At 46.6% G+C, this 18,835-nt stretch overlaps 1 protein-coding gene across 1 annotated transcript in view; it reads right to left on the bottom strand.

Annotated features, from left to right (window-relative positions):
- LOC102056661 (collagen alpha-1(VII) chain-like) overlaps positions 1–18,835 on the bottom strand; it is a 116,245-nt gene that overhangs the window by 43,961 nt on the left and 53,449 nt on the right. Inside the window, exons 39-58 of the mRNA XM_055711971.1 lie at positions 18,638–18,673; positions 18,319–18,354; positions 17,393–17,425; positions 15,960–16,031; positions 15,125–15,184; positions 14,129–14,164; positions 12,930–13,010; positions 11,974–12,009; positions 11,009–11,053; positions 10,665–10,736; positions 9,951–9,986; positions 9,793–9,828; positions 8,195–8,236; positions 6,496–6,549; positions 5,068–5,106; positions 4,864–4,899; positions 3,901–4,035; positions 3,127–3,246; positions 1,550–1,678; positions 1,161–1,277 (exon numbers count right to left, since the gene is read on the bottom strand). Coding sequence (XP_055567946.1) covers positions 1,161–1,277; positions 1,550–1,678; positions 3,127–3,246; positions 3,901–4,035; positions 4,864–4,899; positions 5,068–5,106; positions 6,496–6,549; positions 8,195–8,236; positions 9,793–9,828; positions 9,951–9,986; positions 10,665–10,736; positions 11,009–11,053; positions 11,974–12,009; positions 12,930–13,010; positions 14,129–14,164; positions 15,125–15,184; positions 15,960–16,031; positions 17,393–17,425; positions 18,319–18,354; positions 18,638–18,673 — 1,251 coding nt within the window. The remainder of the gene's footprint in view (positions 1–1,160; positions 1,278–1,549; positions 1,679–3,126; positions 3,247–3,900; positions 4,036–4,863; positions 4,900–5,067; positions 5,107–6,495; positions 6,550–8,194; positions 8,237–9,792; positions 9,829–9,950; positions 9,987–10,664; positions 10,737–11,008; positions 11,054–11,973; positions 12,010–12,929; positions 13,011–14,128; positions 14,165–15,124; positions 15,185–15,959; positions 16,032–17,392; positions 17,426–18,318; positions 18,355–18,637; positions 18,674–18,835) is intronic.

The raw sequence follows: 18,835 nt of genomic DNA, 5'->3' as shown, positions 1-18,835 counted from the left end.
ACTTATGGTTACAGTGATGTTCAGGCTGGAGGGTGTTGGGTTTGGTATGTGGCAGTGGAGCATGGTTTCCATTCTCAAAAGAAAATGCATGCCCAGGAGGGCAGAAAAATAAGGGTGAGATGGGATGTTAGGGCTCAGACAACCACACTACAGAAACACCACAGCTTATTGCCCATCAGCTGAAATGTGGTATCTGTTGCTACCAGCCTGGATGCACCCTCCAATTTTGCTGAAAATGATATAACGAGTCTTAGAGGTTATGTACACATGTGTTTGTAAAGCAGTTCTAACTCCTGGCTATGGAAGAAACCTCTACTTTGCAACTGTCCTTCAACTGAAGTGCAGTAACCACTTCAACTTTTTAAGAGGCAGACCTTGAAAGAAGAGGTAGGGTAAGTCACCCTGCATCATGTTTCCTCGGGAACAGTCACCTTGGCTCAGCCCATCTACAAAGGCTTATTAAATTACAATTTGCTCTTGTTAGTGAGTCCTTAAAAAGGAGAAATGCCCCAAATTCCTGCTTAGACACTAAAAACTCTTCTTTAAGGGAGTCAGACTCTGCACTCCAGGGCTCAGAACGGTACATACCAGGGTCTAAAAGTCTAACACTGTGCAGGGAAACGTGAGAGTCTGGACTATTCTAAGGCATCTGTGGAAAGTAAGAAGGAAAACGAAATATCTTGTCAGGGGAAATATCTTAAATTCACTGTCTCGGGTCTGCACTGTCCCTGGAGTACTACAAGTCTGATTTAAAAAAGTATTGAGAATCCTCAGCTATTCAGTCAAACAAGCCCAGATAATAGGATGGCTGCTGTGGCTGATGGATCCAGATTAGAAAGAGATTATCCTTTCCATCCCCCCCCCCCCCCCCCCCCCAAAAAAAAAAAAAAAAAAAAAGAAGTGGATAATTAACAACAAAACATTTGTCAAGGGCTCTGGGGGGTTCCCACTTCCCTGCCTACAGGGAAAGTGGCAAAGGACATGCAAAGGACAAGGCTGGCCATCAGCCTCCTGCCCAGGTCCTATGTCTGAGCAGTGGTGTCCTCCGGGTAACTGCCCCAGGACTCACAGCACTGTAAGAGATGTGCATATCAATCCCTTCCAGTCTATCACTTATCTCCACACTGGTCTACTTCCCAGAATTTCTAGGGAAGACATACATGGCTGGTGTCCTGCTGTGGTTGTCCTTCCACCCTCTCCTCCAAGGACTCAAGAAGCTCTGTGGACTGGTTTCCTTGCAGATCATCTTCTGGGTATGGTGGGGATACAGACAAGCCCTGCAGAGGGTGATGGGTAAGTGACAACAGTCCCACTAATTACCAGAGCAGAAGGTGGAAAGCAAAACCTTTTTCCAATCTCTGGCACTGATACATGCAGACACCCTTACCCTTTCTCTAACTTAGCTTTTAACTGCATTAAAATAGAAGCAAAACTCATAGAATTGCAACAATTTGTACAATCAAGCTCTGACAAATGTAACTCCTTTGCATCTGTTAAATCAGCACAAATGGAAAAGTAATTAAAAGTCACTGAATAGTTATTTACATACGCTGCTGAGAGAAGTGTTTTTCCTTCTTGAGTCTCTATCTTTCCTTCTCTCCTCAGATGTTTTCTCCAGGGACTCAGGAGGGTTCTCTAGGGATTGGTACACAGCTTCAGAACCAGCAGCAGATGGACCCTGTAGAGACCAAAGTAAGTTATTGCTTTTTCCACATCAGGATGTCATCCACAATGCATTGCTTTATCAACACTGCCATTTATGCAATACAATAGCATGCTCTGAGACAGCAGGGCAAGGCTGAAGACCCAATGTGCCAAGGCTTCTCCTGCATCTTACTTGGAAAGTGCCAGCAAGGATGGGTTGGGGCAGACTGCAAGGATCTCATACGGGTTGGAGGGCTGCTTTGCCCCCTTCACCCCCTGGTGGAAGTCCAGCCTGGATAGGCTGGCCCAGATGAGCAGACATCCCCAGCCCTTTCTGTCAGATTCAGTTGGGCTCCCAAAGCCTAACAGAGACAGCTTTGGTGCCTCTGTACTCCAAATGCCAGCATCGCTGGCTCCGGGGTGGCTGGCACACATCCAGTTTGTGTCTCTTGATACAAACACATGTATTGGTGAGCACTTCATCACCTCTCAAACCCCTAAAATGCTATCATTCAGCTTCCAATGATCCGGAAAAGCAACATGTTTCACCTGAGACAGCGGCAGAAGCCTGGAGCTGAGAGGGGATAAGCCTGTCTCACCCTAAGTGCCTGAGCAACTGGGTCACTGTTGAACCAACCACAGAGGAAGAGAAAAACATCAGGAGCTGGCTCCAAACACCCCCCTCAGCTCTCATGCTCCAGTTAGAGACAACATTTCCTACTGGTGACCTACAAGGTTTTACGGAGAGAATCACTTCTTGGCTGTCATAAAACAAGGACAAGAAAAGCCCCACTGCAGCTGCAGGCACTATTTCCTGGACTCTCTTATCAGGACTGTCTAGTACACACAAACTAACTCCTCCAGCAGCTGAGAGGTGACCTGGATACAATCCTCTGATTTCATTCCTGGAGGTGTGCTGTACCACACTGGAACTCGGGTCCAGCATGGAGATTCAGCCTCAACATTGCTAATAAACTCCTAATTCCCATAAACGCAAGCTATCTGTTACTTGCAATTGCAAAGGATGCAGGTGCCTAGATAAACTCTAGCAATTAGCCTGGTAGACCAAGCAGATGAGGGCTGTGGAGTCATGGGAAGGATTCCTCTCTTGGGAAACCTGAACCCAACCTGACAGCAGGGTTGGATCCATCCCTGCTGGGGCAGGAGGGACACACCTAGATTACAGCCTTCAAGTGAGAAGTTGCAGGGCAAGTTCAACAGATAACAGCATGGGGATGGCTTGAAACCAGCCCAAAATGTGGTGGTTTTTTTGCTCAGAAGACAAGAAGGAGTTGTGGTTGTGTGGAAAGGAAGGGAGGATAAGTATCACCAGGAGGCATCGCTGGAGCATGGACTGGAGCTCACAGGCAGCCAGTACATATCTGATGTGCAATCTTTTAATATTATTGCAGCAGCAGACCAGGTGGACAGGAACACAGATCTACACAACTATACTTAATCTGCTCTGCTCCTTATTTTCACCTTGGGAAGTCCTCCAGACACCGGCACCCTAAACTGAGCCTCCATCTCCAGGCTCTGTGCTTCTTCTGTCACCTTGGTGCTGGCCAGGGCATTGTGAGAAGTATCAAACACCAGTGAATCCTGCAACATCAAAAAGAGTGGGTTGGTGTGGCAATGACACACCTGAGCTCCCAGGACCCACACATGTGATGAGTTGGATCCTGATGGGTTATTTCTGCCCACTGTCCCACCCTTTCAGCATGCTCTGTCCCACCTGGTGGCCTTTTCTGAACCAGGATGGAGCAAGTAGTCAGTAATTCCCTGATGGTCACCTCCAAACCTTCCCTCTAAGCTAGTTCTACCTCCCTGGGATCCCTCTTGCTTTTGAGGCCACCTCTATGATCACTTCTCATGCTTGCAGCTGCTTTCATCCCCTTGCATACACACCACTCCAACAACTCCCAGTCCTCAAAGGACACAAGGAGGGGGATGGCTTTGGAGGATGGCTTCTAGCTACCTCCATCAACAACATGGGTTGACCAATTCCTTTATTTCCACTGAAAAAAAAAAAAAAAAGAGTGCTTTGTAATCCCATCAGTTCAACCTGAAGATCCAAGATCCTGGTGTGAGCCATGAGCCTGTTCCAGCTTAACTCTTTCTTAGCGTGGCTGCAAGTCACCATAACCTGCCTGATGACAGAGGTGACCTTGAAGCCTTCAATGATTTGTTTCTGTTTCTCCTTCATTTCCTTCAAAGTCTGTCTGCCCCCTGAGGTTGACAGATGACAATACTCACATCATGCTTGGTAGCATGGAGAGCTGCCTGCTTTCTCCTGGAGGTCTTGTTTGTCCTGGAGCCACCCAGCTGCTGCACCAGCCCATCCAGTCCATCCCGCAGGAGTGCATTGGAGAGGTCCTTCAGCAGTGCCAACTGCAACCAGTGGATACCATTAAGGCAGTAGCCCAGTGCCACACCACAGTGCAAGTGCAGCCACCACAAAATGACTGATGCATTTCCAGTAGCACCTGGTGAAGCAATGTGCCCCAACAGCCAGCAGCTGGTTTAAATACAGGTGACTACAGTTTGGACATCTAGGAGCCAATTGATGGTGCTTACATGGTGGCTCTCCCCATCCTAAATAAAACTCCTACATTTGACCATCTGCCTTGGTCACATCTCCAGAGCTTACAGAAAGGAGCTAGAAGTAACAAGCACAACTGTAAGTACCTGCATGGTAGATACTAAAAGCTGAGCCTTATCACACTTCCTGAGCTTGATGGCAACCATGAGAGTGGAGAGGGAGGCCACCAGGCTAGCACTGCTATATTGCACAGTGATGATTCACTACCATTTGTGTTATAAGCTAAGGAAAACTCCCAAACTAGACTTTTTTGCTAAACATGACATGCAGTATGGCCAGAGCACCCATGGGGCTGTGTGGGTGTCCTATTGCTGGCAGTGCTGAAGTACAAGCGAATCCAGGCAGTAGCACCAAGCTCTGAACAGGTATTTGCCAAGTTTCAGTGTCACATGGGCCTCAAATCCACCATCCACCCCATAACATAGTAGCAGAAAAGCCATCCAAGAAGCATTTAAATATCTATGGTAAGCTGTAAAAGGAAAAGTAATAACCCTGCACTCTTGTGAGTGCCAGTGCTGAACCTGGGGGAGCACACATCGCCTCCAGAAGGCCAGAGGGAACAGATGGAAAGACTTAATTACAATCATTGCCATGAGGAAGGTCAAAGTGTTACCTACATTGATACCATTTGCTTCAAAAAGCCTCTCCAGATCCTGAAAGAGGAAAGAAGGGTCAGAACTTCTCTCTCCTCCAGCTGGCCCTGCAGGCTGTTGATAGCTAAGCCTGGGGACACACACTGGGTCCCCTCTGCCATCCCAACCTCAGACAGAGGGAGGTGTTTCCAACATTAATATGCTCTATAATTTTTTTATTTCATTTACCTTCATTTCTACTCCTTTGCCTGGTGGACCGGGTTCTCCCTTCAAATGAACAAGAGCAACGCATTAATTATTATCCCAATGAGCAGCAAGAAGAGGAAGTCTGAGGAGGAGCAAGAGTCATGTAATCTGGCCCTTTGTTCCCAGCCCATGCTGTGACCCCAGACAAATCCCCATCAGCTCAGAGAGGGGGTTTGAATCCCACCCTGCTCAATGGTCCCTTGGTCCCCCTTGAATCCCACCCTTCACTCCTCCATTGGACACAGCTGCTGGCTGCATTTCTTAGGACAGGCTTGGACCAAGAGCCAGACATGAACATGATCAAAGTGAGGTTTGGACCAGAGCCTTGCACCATCCTTTTCTCCATTTCTTGGCCATGCGCACCATCCTCTTCTCCATTTCTTGGCCATGTGCAATGTTTAAAAAAGTGAAGGTTTTTGAGGCCCCTCAATGTCACTGCTGCTGTCCCTGCTGTGTCAGCTGTGCAGAGGTAGTAGGCAGCAAGTGGATGGCCAAGGTGCCCCTACAGTTGATGGTCCCTTCTGAAGGTGGTCACCGTGCTGGTGGCCCTCCCTACCGCCATGTGCGATCTGGGTCAAATACCTGCAGTGGGTTGGACTCCCAACAGCAAGTTGCATAAACAGGCTGTCCACCTCTCCTTGCTGGGCCAGTGCCACAGATGAAACTACAGATGAGCGGCAATGGCTTGGGAGGTCCAGTGCTGGGGTGAAGAACATCTGCTGAGGTGGGGGCTGACCTGCCTCTCTGATGGGCTTCATTTCACTGAAATCTGGTTTCTTTATTGACAGATTCCGGTGGAATGAAGGGCGCCAGGAAGGCCCTGATGGCACTGCAACTCCATGCCAAGGTGTGCTGGGGTAAAGGAACTGCAATGTGGGGTGCACTGGCTGAACTCAGTATGTCTGAGGCACAGCCCATGCATGTCACCTGCATAAGTCCTTGCCTTTGCAAAGACTTGGATCTTGGACCAATGAGGAGATCTACCTGTACCCACTGATGCTGCTTTCTGCAGCATTTTCCTCTCCATTAAGTGGAGGAGTTTGTTCTACCTCTAAAGAACTCTAGATGTGTGTGGTATCAGAAGCAATTTCTCCTTCCATCTCTTTCCAATGTGTTCTTCAACTTGCAGGGGGGAGGAAAGGAAGGAAACATCCCTGAACGTTTTAGAGATTTATCCCATCTGACTCCTCAACAACATCTTCCTACCTAAATGTTGTGTATCTGCTTAACCGAGTTGTAGGATTACAGCATCATTATGACCACAAGATTATGAGCCCATCTCAGAAACTCTGCTTTGAAAACCCAACATTTTAGGGGGTCAGAAGACATCTGAGATGGGTGCTCTTCCCCTCTGGTCAGCCCAACACAATGGCACCCACACAAAAATGCCTCCATGCACTCAGGACATACCTTTGGGCCTGGAGGACCTCTTTCACCTTTCAAGCCGTCCTTCCCGCAATCCCCCTGTAAGCCAGCATTAACATGTTAGTTCTTTGTCCCGCCTAAAATTCACAGTGGAAGTGATGCATCATGTATTGAGGCATTTCTCACCCACTGGCCCATGGTGGCTCCAGAATAACAATGACTTTTCCAATTGGATCAGCCAGGCTTTTCTTGTAGCTATCTCACTGTTTAACATAATTAAATTTGGAGCAACTCTGCTCTTCAGTTGAAACGTGCTGCTTCTGCTTCGGACCTAAAGGCAGACCTGAGAGCTTTCCTGCTTTTCCTTTTGCCCCTGCTACCCAGCCTGGGCTAATAACGGTATTATCTCTCCTTGCAAACCAAACTTTGCCTCTACTTCCCTGCCATCACAGCTTGGCTGATGAAGCAACACCATTTCTTCAGTAAAGTCTGGGACTGCACGTCTTAAGTGGGGCTTGGGGAGGTGACAGAACCACTGTGATATTGCTTGCAGATCTTGTTCTCCCAGTCTGTCATGGGCTTTGCCTATGACTCAGGACTCATGAGCCCTGCAGGTAAATCAGAAAACTGGCAGGGCAAGGCCAGGTCTGCCTGCGAAGGACCCATCTAGATACACAGTCTGCGCCTCTGTGAATGAGCCTTTTCCCCCAGCCCAGCAAAATGTAGTAGAAATTGATGCTGCAGCTGGTCTGCCTCCTCCACATCTGCCTCGTGTCCTTCCCTGTCCCCAGCTGCAAGGTGCACAAAATAAATGGTCAAATAAATGGTCAACTCACAAACCTTGTTAAACTGAAAGAGGGAGAGAAGGCAGTTAAATACTTTTTTCACCTTCCTGGGCTCTTTGATTACTCAAATTACCCCATGACTCCACCTCTGGTTGTGGTCTGGGTTGGATCTTGGTGCTGCATGTGGCACTGTGGCCTGCACTGAACAAAACCTGCATTTATTTGCCATTTGCTTTGCCAAATGGACCACAATAAGAGTGCTGGGAGTGGGTAAGGAGCTGCTTTGATACTGATCACTACTTGGGTATCCCCCAGATAGGATTTAGGCAGGTTGGCATGAAGTCATGAGGGGCTTGGTAATATTTTCAGTGATCTTTTTCACAAGGCTGAAAAAAGGATGGAACAAATCTGTCTCTGCCATATCTTCCCACTGAAATTTCCATCTGTGTAGGATCCATGCTACTGCAATCCGAATGCTGGTACTAAATAAAAGCTCTTCCAAACCTATCCACAGTTAGAGCTATTGCTATGACAAGGATCTTCTGTAACAGCAATAGGCTCGTTGATCTGGACAATGTACTGGACTTATTCCAACGTCCAAGTCATCTCATTCCCTTTCAGCAAAGCAGTCAGTCTCACAGTGAACTTCAGCATCTGAATGGACCCCTCTGATTTCTGGGCTGAAATGATCGCTCTAGTTTGCCCTGCAGAAATTTGAAGGTTTGGAAGGAGAACCAAAGCTCACCGTGCCCTGACATCATCAAATGATGCACTGTATTTGGAGGACCTTTATTGTTGGATGTGGGAACAGCAAGAATTTGCTTAAGGAACTTGAGAGTTTTGGGTTATGTTTGCAGACTTTGATGTATAAGAGTAATAAAGCTACAAAATATACAACATGCGCAAAATAATCACATATTCAGCTTCAACACACATCTTCTCCAGCAAGGAGATCTTACCTTGTCACCTTTCAGGGTGATGGTGTTCTCCAGAGAAGATATCTGCAAAAAATGGAAAAAATGCTCACAAAGTGAAGTATGATGTCTTTGATAGAGCCTCTCACCTCCATGTGCCTTTTATCTCCATTAGCCTTCATCCATGGGCACAGAGCTGGATGCTTTCTCCCAGATCAGCCTGCAACCTGAACCTGCTATGTTTGGCGTTAAACCTACAGGGAGCTGGTGCAGCATCTTTGCTCTCACAGGTAAGAGGTTCAGGGTGGCTCCAGTGAAGTCCCTTTCAAAGGGAACTGGTCACACACTTCCCTGCCACTCAGGACATTGTTTGGGTCCCTCTCTGGCATGGGCATTTAATGGGATATTTGGGTAGCTGGTTGGGTAACTGTGTGAATGAGAACAAACTTTTAGAACCCTATCCTCATAGGCAGCCACCTGGCTGCCTGATGGAGTGAGATGGTTACGTACTAGCAGAGGAAGATCTTGCCATACCCTGGAGCAATAAGGCTCTTGTAGTTTTGAAGGGAACAGGGGGTGCTTGCTATCCCTATGTCCCACTCCCAAACACACCAGAGTTCAAGTAGTGCAGAATACACAAGATACAAGTGAACAGGAGCTGCAGTGGATAACAAAAACTGGAAATGGGTCTAGGACCCCCAAAAGGGGTGGTTTCAAACAGCACGTTGGTATTGGAAGCAGAGAGCTGTAAAATATGGAGAGAAATACCACCAGAAGGCACCAACTCCTTGCTCCTGGCTTGTTTGGAGCTCTGAAGTCAACTGAAATAATTGTTTTGTACAGGAATAATACCACTGAAGGTGGCTGGTAGCATTTTACCCAGTCTGAAGGAGCCTCTTACTCAGATCCTGCCAATGCCTCATCCCTAGGAGTGGAAGATAAAGTTTTGCACAGCTCTCTTGAGAGGCTGTGGCTCCTGGTCCTAGGGCAGAGGTTCAGCTTTGCAGGGTGGTGGTGGCTTTACCTCCACTGAAGCCAACAGGGTGTAAAAATGCCTCCTTGCACATTCATGTACTGAAGCACCTTGATCACCTAAATGACCTTTCAAAATCTCTTCCAGCCTTATTTTTGATAAACCTGGGTTGAGTTGCTCGCTTTTCATCTGACCGAATTTGATGTTAGGCCTTTAATCCAAAGGAAAACTCCATGCAAAGGCACAGGAGAGTTATGAGCATGAGTCATTCCATCTGCCTAAGCACCTTTCCTAGAAGGTATCCAACTCTGTCTTCACTATAGAGGGAGCTCAGAGGCCTTGATTACACAACAGGTGGTGATTAAAGGTATCAGATGGGTTCATAGCTAGCTTTTAGTCTCTTCTGCATCATAGTCTTTTTACAGCATCAGTAACAAGCCATTTGGGGTGGGATTAATGCCCTTTGGGGTGGGATTAATGCATATATGTATAGAGGAGCTGGCTTCGCTGCTTTGCACCTTTGATAAGGCCAGGAGGGAAATCCACTCTACAGCATGCACTGTTGAAAGCAGTAAGTTTTGGCAATGTGTCCTACATGGATTCACAATAAATCTCAATATATCCCTTCCCTGAATAAACGTGTAAGTCAACAGAAGCAGGTGTTACTTACAATGCTTCCAGGAGTCCCAGGCAGCCCAGGCTCACCCTGTGAAGATACAACACCAGCATAACCCCATTCCCCCCAAAAATAGTGGTGCCATTCAAGATTTTAGCCTCCAAACACACTCTCTCTCATGCAAGGTTATAAGTGGGAATGTGCAAACCTACAGATTCACCCTTGCCTCCCTTCTCTCCAGTGTTCCCCTAGGAGGTGGAGAGAGAGGCAGGATGAGAACGAGCTGTGGTAAGGGGAATCAGAAGTCTCCCCTCTTCTTGTCAGCTCAGCATCCAATGGGCTAACAAGCCTATCTTTGAGCAGCTGAGCTAATGAAATCTGGATTTCAACATCTCTCCAGTGGAGGAGTTATCTAATATTTAATAAGATTATTAGCCTCTTCCTCAGCGGGTGGGCTTATTAGGGACTTTCCTCTAGCCAGCTGTTTGGTTTCACAAAGTTTGTAGAAACACCCTGTCTTTGAGACCTCTGACAATGTAGCTGGTCTTAGCCCATGTTTTCCAAAGCTATTAGAGGGGGATCAGACAGACAGAACCTAAGTGTATCATTTCCCTTTCTTCCTCACCAGACTGAGACAGCGAAGCATTTTTTTTCCAGCAGTGTGGGGCTGGGGACATTTTTACACACTCAGAAACCCTCAGTGCACAGTCCTGCTATTTAACTTGTGCTCTAGTTAATTAAACAAGAAGAGAGAAACAGCCCTAATCTTCCCTTTGAAGAGGAGATCCCTCTCCCCATGAGAAAGGGAGGCAGATTTCTATGCCTTGCAGACTGTAAGGCAGAAAAATAATACAGTTCTTTCTTTGATTGGTATTGCACTATCCAAGTCCACCCTCTCTCAACTGCTCCTTTAGGGACTGCCTTACATCCTTTCCAGGCTGCCCTGTATCGCCTTTTATCCCCTGTTCTCCAGGGCGTCCTGGAAGTCCGGGTGGACCCTGCAAGAAAGGATTCAGAGAAGCAATCAGAAATAGAGCATGTCCAGCAGGTCAATAAGGTAAAGCAAACAAGAAAAATGTTGGCCATTCTGTGATTTTTCACGCAAGAAATATTTGCACATGGATATTTCTAAGGGGGTACTCTGGTTAGGATGGAGAAGGAAGTCCTCTCCTCCTGCCCAGACCCGGGGTGCCCGGGCAGCAGCAGAGCAACCTCCCCTGATGCCCCACCACTCACCCAGGCAGAAAATTGTAATAATAGTAATTATTACCCTGATTCCTCTCTCTCCCGGTTCTCCAGGGACACCAGTTTCTCCCTAAAAGAGAGGAGGAGTAGCTTTTAAAAGTTTGCTTCCCTCAGGCTGAACTTTACTGATACTGATTTTACTGCACTTACACCTGGAGGAACCACTTTAAAGGGAGAGAACCAAGATCACCTACCATTGCAGTGGCTCTAATGTGAGTTAGATCTCCGCTTCGGCATTGCTTAATGCTTGGAAAGCCAAGGCAAAGCAGGCTTATGGCCATATGAGATGTCTTAAATTAGGGGTGGTGTTTTACCCCATAAATAAAGTAAGCGGGATAGGAGATGTAGGGTGATAGTATTCATAAATAGGGGTAGAATGAAGTTATTTCCACCAAAGTTCACTGTTATTCATGGCATACTGTTTCCTGCATCTGCTGTAGAACATGAAGAAATATTTCTCAAGGAAAATACAGTTTAGTTCTTTTTTGGCCTTTCTTTTCAAGCCTTCAGGTTTGGGAGGTGAAACAACAGCTGAAATAAAGAAAAGCCAAGGGCCAGATGAAGGAAATTCTTCATAGTCTCATCTACAATAAGGACAAGTAAAAAGGAAATAAAACGAGCAGAGGTCAGCTTCAAAACAAATCAAAGGGTGTAATTTTCTAGCTGCTGTTTAACTAACCTGTGCAATGCTTTGCCCAGGGGTGTTGAGGGTCTTTAAAGATTTATGTGGGGTGACTAAATTCATGAAGCAAAGTCTACCAAGACCCATGAGGTACCACCTCTCACACAGGACATCCTGCTTTTGCATTGTTCCCAGGACCTCCAGGGAAGTTGGTCACTCTTGGAGGTGAGATGCTGGGCTGGATAGACCTTCACTCTAACTCAGTGCAGCCCTTCTCCTACACTGTCATACCAGGAGCTCCAGCGGTGAGTTAGCTTGCTGTGTTTGGTAGCCATGTAACTGGAAGGTGTGGGCTCCCCCTTGATTACCTTGGTCCCAGAGGTGCCTTTCTTCCCTGGTTCTCCCTACAACACAATGCAGAAGTGCAAGGTTACATTTCCATCTGTGACCAAGTTTATTACCCTAACTTCCTCCTCAGGTTAACAGCTCTTACTCTGAAATCACCAGTGGCTCTGAAGTCAGGGGTGTCTGGCAGCAGTACCTCAGGATTGTAAACACAGCTGCTGCTTTTTTTTTCTTTTCAAGACTTCCCTTGGTGTTCCTATTCCATCTGATGTTCACGGATCAACTCAGCCCTTTGAACTGAAGAAATATCCTTATTGACTGCGGTTAGGTGAGGCTTTCCAGAAGCCATTTATGATGCTTTTGTGAGGGGCCACCTTGTTTGAAGAAGCCATTTATGATGCTTTTGTGAGGGACCACCTTGTTTGATCGTAAGAGGGAACTATGGTGTCCTAAAGCCAAAAGCAAGCCCGTCCAGGCTGTTGTGGCTGCGCACTGTGCTAGTTCTCTGCACGTCAGACAGACATGACTCAGTGATGAAAAAACACGATGTTGAATAACAAGAAACGTTCCATCCAGGCAGTGCAGCACAAATACCATGGTGCCATGCACTTGTTCCTCCCAGACCGAGGGTAAAGAGACTCAGACCCGAAACATAGCCTAAAGCAGACCCTAATGACAATCTGCGAGGGATCTACCTCCTCACTTGCAATCAAAGAGCAGACAGAGCAAATGAGAAGTTAGATCCCTTGATGAGCAAACCATCATGCCTAATTAGAGGTAGTTCATTGGCTGCTTGTGCTGAGACCTGTCTCTTCCCCAACCAGGCCTGTATAAAATGAATGTTTCTGAGTGGTCTCATCCTGTCACTGGTTCCTACTTGCTATTGCAAGGGCATAACCTGGGGTTGTTAGCTTGGTACTGAGTGGTGTACCAAGGGGTTCGACGTGACCATACGGCTGGATTGTTAGCTTCTACTTACATCTTTACCTCTTAGTCCGGTCTCGCCTGGTTTCCCAGGTAATCCTGGTTCACCTTTCTCTCCCTTAAGACCTATATCCCCCTAAAGAAAACAAGATTGTTGTTACATTCCTCTTCTGCATTTCACAGTTCTCACATTAGACATTGTGGAGCAGGTTCAGACAGCATGCCAGGCCCAGTGGCCATGCAATTGCTTCCACATTCCTGGCTGAAGCTTGGGCTCAGAGCATCTACCCTGTGCCAGGAAGGGTTGTGCTTATAGTATTTGCTTAGTGGGCTGGACTGGGAAGCATCTGTCTCTAACGTAGTGCATTCAGACTCCGCAATCAGCCTTGGCAGACACTGCAGGACAGACTCTTCTGAGGATCTCCACCTCCAGGAAGCTTTGCAGCTCAAATGAAGTGACCTATTAGAACAGACCCAGGAGGTAGGTCTGGTCTTGAGAGTGCGGTGTAGGCACACGGTCAGTTGCCCCTCCATGTTTTAACTTCTATTCCTATGTAAAGTCAGTTGAACTCTCGTGGATGGGTATTTATGCATTGGCTCTAATTGATGTTTGTACAACAGAGACTTTCCTCATCACTCAACCACCTCACCATGCCTTCTCCCAACCCTAAATACCTCTTGCTGTTTTCTTCACTTTGCAACTGCATTAACACATCTTGTTAACACATCCCGTCATGGATGCATCTCATTTATCTTTTTTGATATCAAATTTCTCCATGCCCATCAAGCTCATCCAGCCTAAATATTCTCTTCACTGGGCTATGTATCAGGCTGTAATATTTCTCACATTCATATGGTCCTTCAGCCAAGCCTGGGGAGCAACGCTGTTTGAGAAACATACACAGCGAAACATATTCACTGAACAAACATGACATTTGGGATGTTTCTTGACCTCTCTTGACCAGTTTTGAACCATTGCTAGGAGGAATCCTACAAGCCAGGATTTGCAGGATTTTTTTAAGGCCTCACTGAATATGCAAGAGCATCTTTTGTTTTTCTGTAGGGCTCTGCATGTCATATGAAGACTTCAGCAAAGCCGGATTTGTTCAGACCTTTCAGCTTTAGAATGCTCTCTGCATTTTGACACAGCCCTATGGCAAAGATAAAAACCCCACTGACTCAAGTTGCTTTGGGTGACATAGATATCAGTCATGAGACAATGCTTTACATGTGGCAATCCCTGCACAGACTCACCTTCTGACCTGGTTTGCCAGACAAACCTACATTTCCCTGCAGAAATACAGAACATTAGTCATATGGCAAGAATGATACAGTAGAATAATTTCAGGTGAGGGTCCTCTGTTGTATCTAAAGGGTGTGAACATCAGACTCAGTGCTGCAAAGCTGTTCTTTGATTGCAGGAATTACCAGCTGAAACAGCGTAGTAAAATGCAGAGAAAGGGAAAACAGATGATGTCCCAAGAGGCCCTTCTGTAAGCACACACCATCTAGATGCATCTGTCTTCTCCACTTTGAAACCATTAATGCTTTGATTACTAGCTTTGATGGCAGGGTGGGGACCTGAGGTGTTAGGTTTTGCAGGTTTTTGCTGGTTTAAAATCACAGAATCACAGAATCATGTAGGTTGGAAAAGAGGTTTAAGATCATCAAGTCCAACCATTAGATCATCAAGTTCAACCATTAATGATGTGACTATTAAAGTGAAATTACATTAATGAAATGGACTGTTAATGTCCCTGTAGAAGGGAAAACCAAGGCATTAAGCCAGCCTCTACTAGACATCAGTGAGCTCACGTAGGAGCCACCAGACACTTGAACCTTCTTAGACACAAAAGTCAGGAAGATAAAGGTCAAGTTCACTTTCAGGACACAAAGCCATTGGAAATGAAGCTTCCTCGGCTTTGCTGTTTACAGAATTACCAGTTGACCCTTGACTCTGTGCTTTCTTCCAGACTCATGAGTGATCCTCTGCCTACACTTCAGAGGAGCCCCGCCTTGGCACCTGACTGTGGAAGACAGTGCTAATTACCCCATCACACAAGACCACCACGGGATCGCCAACCACAGGGTGACAGCCCGAGTCCTTGTCACCACCCCGTATTAATTTCCCCAAGGGTGAAGGCCAGTAAATTCACATGCATGGAGGTGATAGAGAGATTTTGTCTCTGAACCTCCTGATTTGCCTCCTTAGCCCTCCCCTTTCCACATACAGTGTACGGCCCCACTCACCCTATCGCCTGGGTCTCCCTTTAGCCCAGGTTGACCAGGAATGCCGAAACCTGGACATCCCTGCAAAAATCAATGATGATGTGCATCTCAGTGTAACGCTTGGGGAGCAGGAGCTTTCCTCTCTGCAACTCTACATACAACAGAGAGACAGCTAGGACAAACTCTGTGCTGGTACTACCTCTCAGTTTGTCCTTATGGCCACCACAGAGATGCTGTTGTGGAGAGTCAACTTTCAGTAGAGTACAGTCTGGGGAACCCAGCACATGCCTTGGTTTCCCCATCCTGATCTTGCAGATCTTGTCTGCAATGCTTCCATCACAATGCACAAGCTGTGGTGGCATAACCCTGCTCTGCTGATTATCTCACTATTGGGAACACATCTTATGCCATGCTTGCTGTTAGCAGTCTCCACCCCACCACCATTTCGCAGCCACCTCAAGGATCAGCCTACCTCCCACCCCTGCTGTAACCGGTGGGAGTTAGTTGCCAGTGCTGTGTTTGGTGCTAAGCAAGATGCAGAGGGAGATATAATGTCTTGCCAGAACAGCTTTCAAGCTCAGGACATAAATTTCCACATTTGAAGCCAGCAGAAAAGGACGGAGAATGTCCTTGGCAGCTGGGTGAGCTGAGCATTAGTAACTGCCTCTCTCACTGACTTCCTTTCAAAGAGCTTTTGACTTCTACATGTGACAAGTCTCCCCTTGGCTTTCAGCATATGGGTGGTCCTTGTTAGCATGACGTGGGAAGGAATTCCATCTGCCTCAGAGTTTCCCTTGTGGACACAAACAAAATAAACCCAAAATAAAAGATGCGCTGAGAAAAGCAAGTGCATTACCTTCTCTCCTTTGTCTCCTTGTATTCCTTTGTCTCCTTGTGGTCCCAGGGCCCCTGTTGGTCCAGTGTCTCCCTTTGAAAAAAAGACATACCCAAAGCTTATAATATCATGCAGGAAGCCAAGCCCTGTTCATGTGGTTCCCTAGAACTGCATTTTGCACTTCTAATACACTCCGAAAACCATTCCCTTGCCAAAACCACCCAACCATCCACCTTTGGGTTTATAATGAAACTTTGCGGTATCTGGTCTTCTGTCATACAAAACTCATCACAGTAGTTACACCCTCTCCAGCCATGCAACTGCTGTATTGTAGAACACCATTTATAGTGTATGAGCAGGATAAAATTAAGATTTTTTTATTTCCCTGCAGATTGGCAATGAGCTATCAAGACAAAAAAATTGAGATATTCCAAGCCAATTCCAACATGGGGACACTGCAAGAGTCCCGGCCCGCCACCTAAATGCAGCCAGCCTAAAAGAAGAGAGACATTTTTGCTAAACAGTGTCAAGCAGTCTGCACAATAAGGCCAATAAAGGGAGGTGGCTCCAACATCCAAGCCCAGTGAAAAGGACAAAACCTGTTGTCTCTGTAGGGTGCAGGAGGTATGAAGCACTGCAGGGTATTTCACAAATGTCAGCTGTCAAAAAGCCAAGAGGAGTTAGTCCTGCAGTAAATACTTCTTACATAGATGAGGGAGATCTTTTATTTCTTTGCAGGTTGGCAGTGAGCTATCAATAATAATAATAATAATAATAATAATAATAATAATAATAGTAATAAAAAGATATTCCAGGCCACATTTCACCATGAGGCCACTGAAAAAGTGAACTGTAGCCACTGTGCTATAAAGTAGATGTACAACATGGACAATATAGTCAGGGAACAGCTCTGTCTCAGTGGTCTCCTTGGTATGAGAAATTCAGTTTTCTTCCGTCATGGGGAGGCCAAACACTGAGTCTAAATGATGTGGGGAGATCTCCATCCATGGAGATGCTCAGCACACAAGACCCTGAGCAATGTGACTCAGCTTTGAAGTTGGCTCTGTTTTGAGTAGGAGGTGGGACTAGAGACTTCCAGAAGTCCCTTCCAGCCTCAGCTGTGCTTTGATTTTATGTCAATGCCTCCCTTGGCTGGATAGTAGCTTCTGTGCGTGGGCTGGATCTGCACTTCAGCAATCTCTCCCTTCTAAAACCAGCACATGGAAATCCCAAATCTCCCCCCAGACTAGGGCTAGAAAGAGAATGCTAGGTACAAAATGTTAATAAAAGCAAAAGAAATGCCAGCAGGGCAAGACTACTGCTACTTTTTCAACATCTCCTCTCCAGTCAATCACAAGGGAGATATGGTTCAGATGGTGAAACATGGTACGGCCTTCACTTTTTCAGCTGAAGATCTCATCTAAGTTTCAAGCAGTGCTAATTAATGGACTTACCCTGACACCTTTCTTGCCTGGAGGTCCCAAAATCTGAGGATAAAAAGAAATCACAGAAATGTCCTCTTATTTGGGAAAAAAGGATCTCCCTTTCAAAGGAGGGTCTATTCAAATCACCTTTTCCAAAGCAAAAGAATCTCAGCCTTGTTATGGGATAGGACCTGCACTGATGGTTAGAAAGGGCTACAAATCAGAATGGGCTACAAGCCAGAAAGAACCACAAGCCAAATCCCAAACCCAGTGAAGCTTGTGAGGAATCCCATCAGCTTCTGTAGGTTTTGGCTCTAGGTATGGAACTGAACGATCACACATGCAAGGTACTATTAGCAGAGAGCTGCTGTAGCCTTTGCTAACACACACCAAGGTGACCTTCAGACAGCAATGTCTCTGCTCATTCAAGCATCCTCCATAACACATCAGTCTGTCCTGGTGGTGGGCCTTAGTCCTTAATGCAATCTCCAGCTGCTCCCACACCATGTGCAGCAACGCCATGGGACATGCAGTGGTGGCCGCCACCAAGTTTTCTCCGTAGAGCTGCCCTAGCATTTAGAGAGATGTGAAGCAGCAGAGGGACATGCTGCTTCAGCAGGGACCAGAGCAGCCCCATCATGAATGAGGAGCTTGAGCACGGGGACAGGCCTGGAGCACAAGGCTTCAGTGGTGGGGAGGCTTTATTCTCATGTTTCCTGCACAGCAGTGAAGCTCCTTTGAGGAGACAGTGGGCAACTATCTTGCAGGGCTGGGAATACAAGAAGTGGAGCAAGGGAGCAGAAGACATAGTCGGCTGGAGGGTCAGGGAAAAGGTCCATTAGTTTTTCTTGCAGTTCAGTGGGACACATCTCTCTTGGTCCTCAGTCTACTGGCACCACTGGTGGTGATGCTGCATAGCTATAGGACAAGAAGGGCTGTAATCCACTCATAGTTACCCCCATAGCTGGAGCACCTGGGAATCCTGGGTTCCCCTGCAAGGCAAAAGGACGTAAAATGAACAATTTGGGGCAAAGAAAAATTTCTGCTCATTTTTTCCCCCTATCCATTCCTTAAAACAGCTCAAAACCCATCTCAGAAGCACAACAGCAAAACAGCATTCAAGTACATCCCTGCTGGCTTCACCTCTGTGTAAGCCTCCCCATAAACACACTCAACTGTACTTGCAAGAGCTGCACACATAGAACAAGTTGGGGAAAGCCGGGATACTCTCACCTGAGCTAGTCAAACATGTTGCTCTCTTACTGTTCGACTTACTTGGTCTCCCTTCTGCCCTGGAGGTCCTGGGAGTCCCTGCAAGACATCAAAAGAGGATTTCCACCAAAATGAAAAAAGATTCAGCACTTTCAATCCCTGCTGTAGCGAGAAGCTCTCAGCCAGACGGAGGGAGAAAGCTTTTCAGCCCAATTTTTCACTAACTACAAGACAGCTCTGCCAGACAGTTATGGGGTGAGA

The sequence above is a fragment of the Falco cherrug genome, chromosome 5, assembly GCF_023634085.1.
Source record: "Falco cherrug isolate bFalChe1 chromosome 5, bFalChe1.pri, whole genome shotgun sequence".
Classification (NCBI taxonomy): Eukaryota; Metazoa; Chordata; class Aves; order Falconiformes; family Falconidae; genus Falco; species Falco cherrug.
The sequence above is the reverse complement of the archived record's forward strand: the minus strand, read 5'-3'. Positions and strand labels throughout refer to the sequence as shown.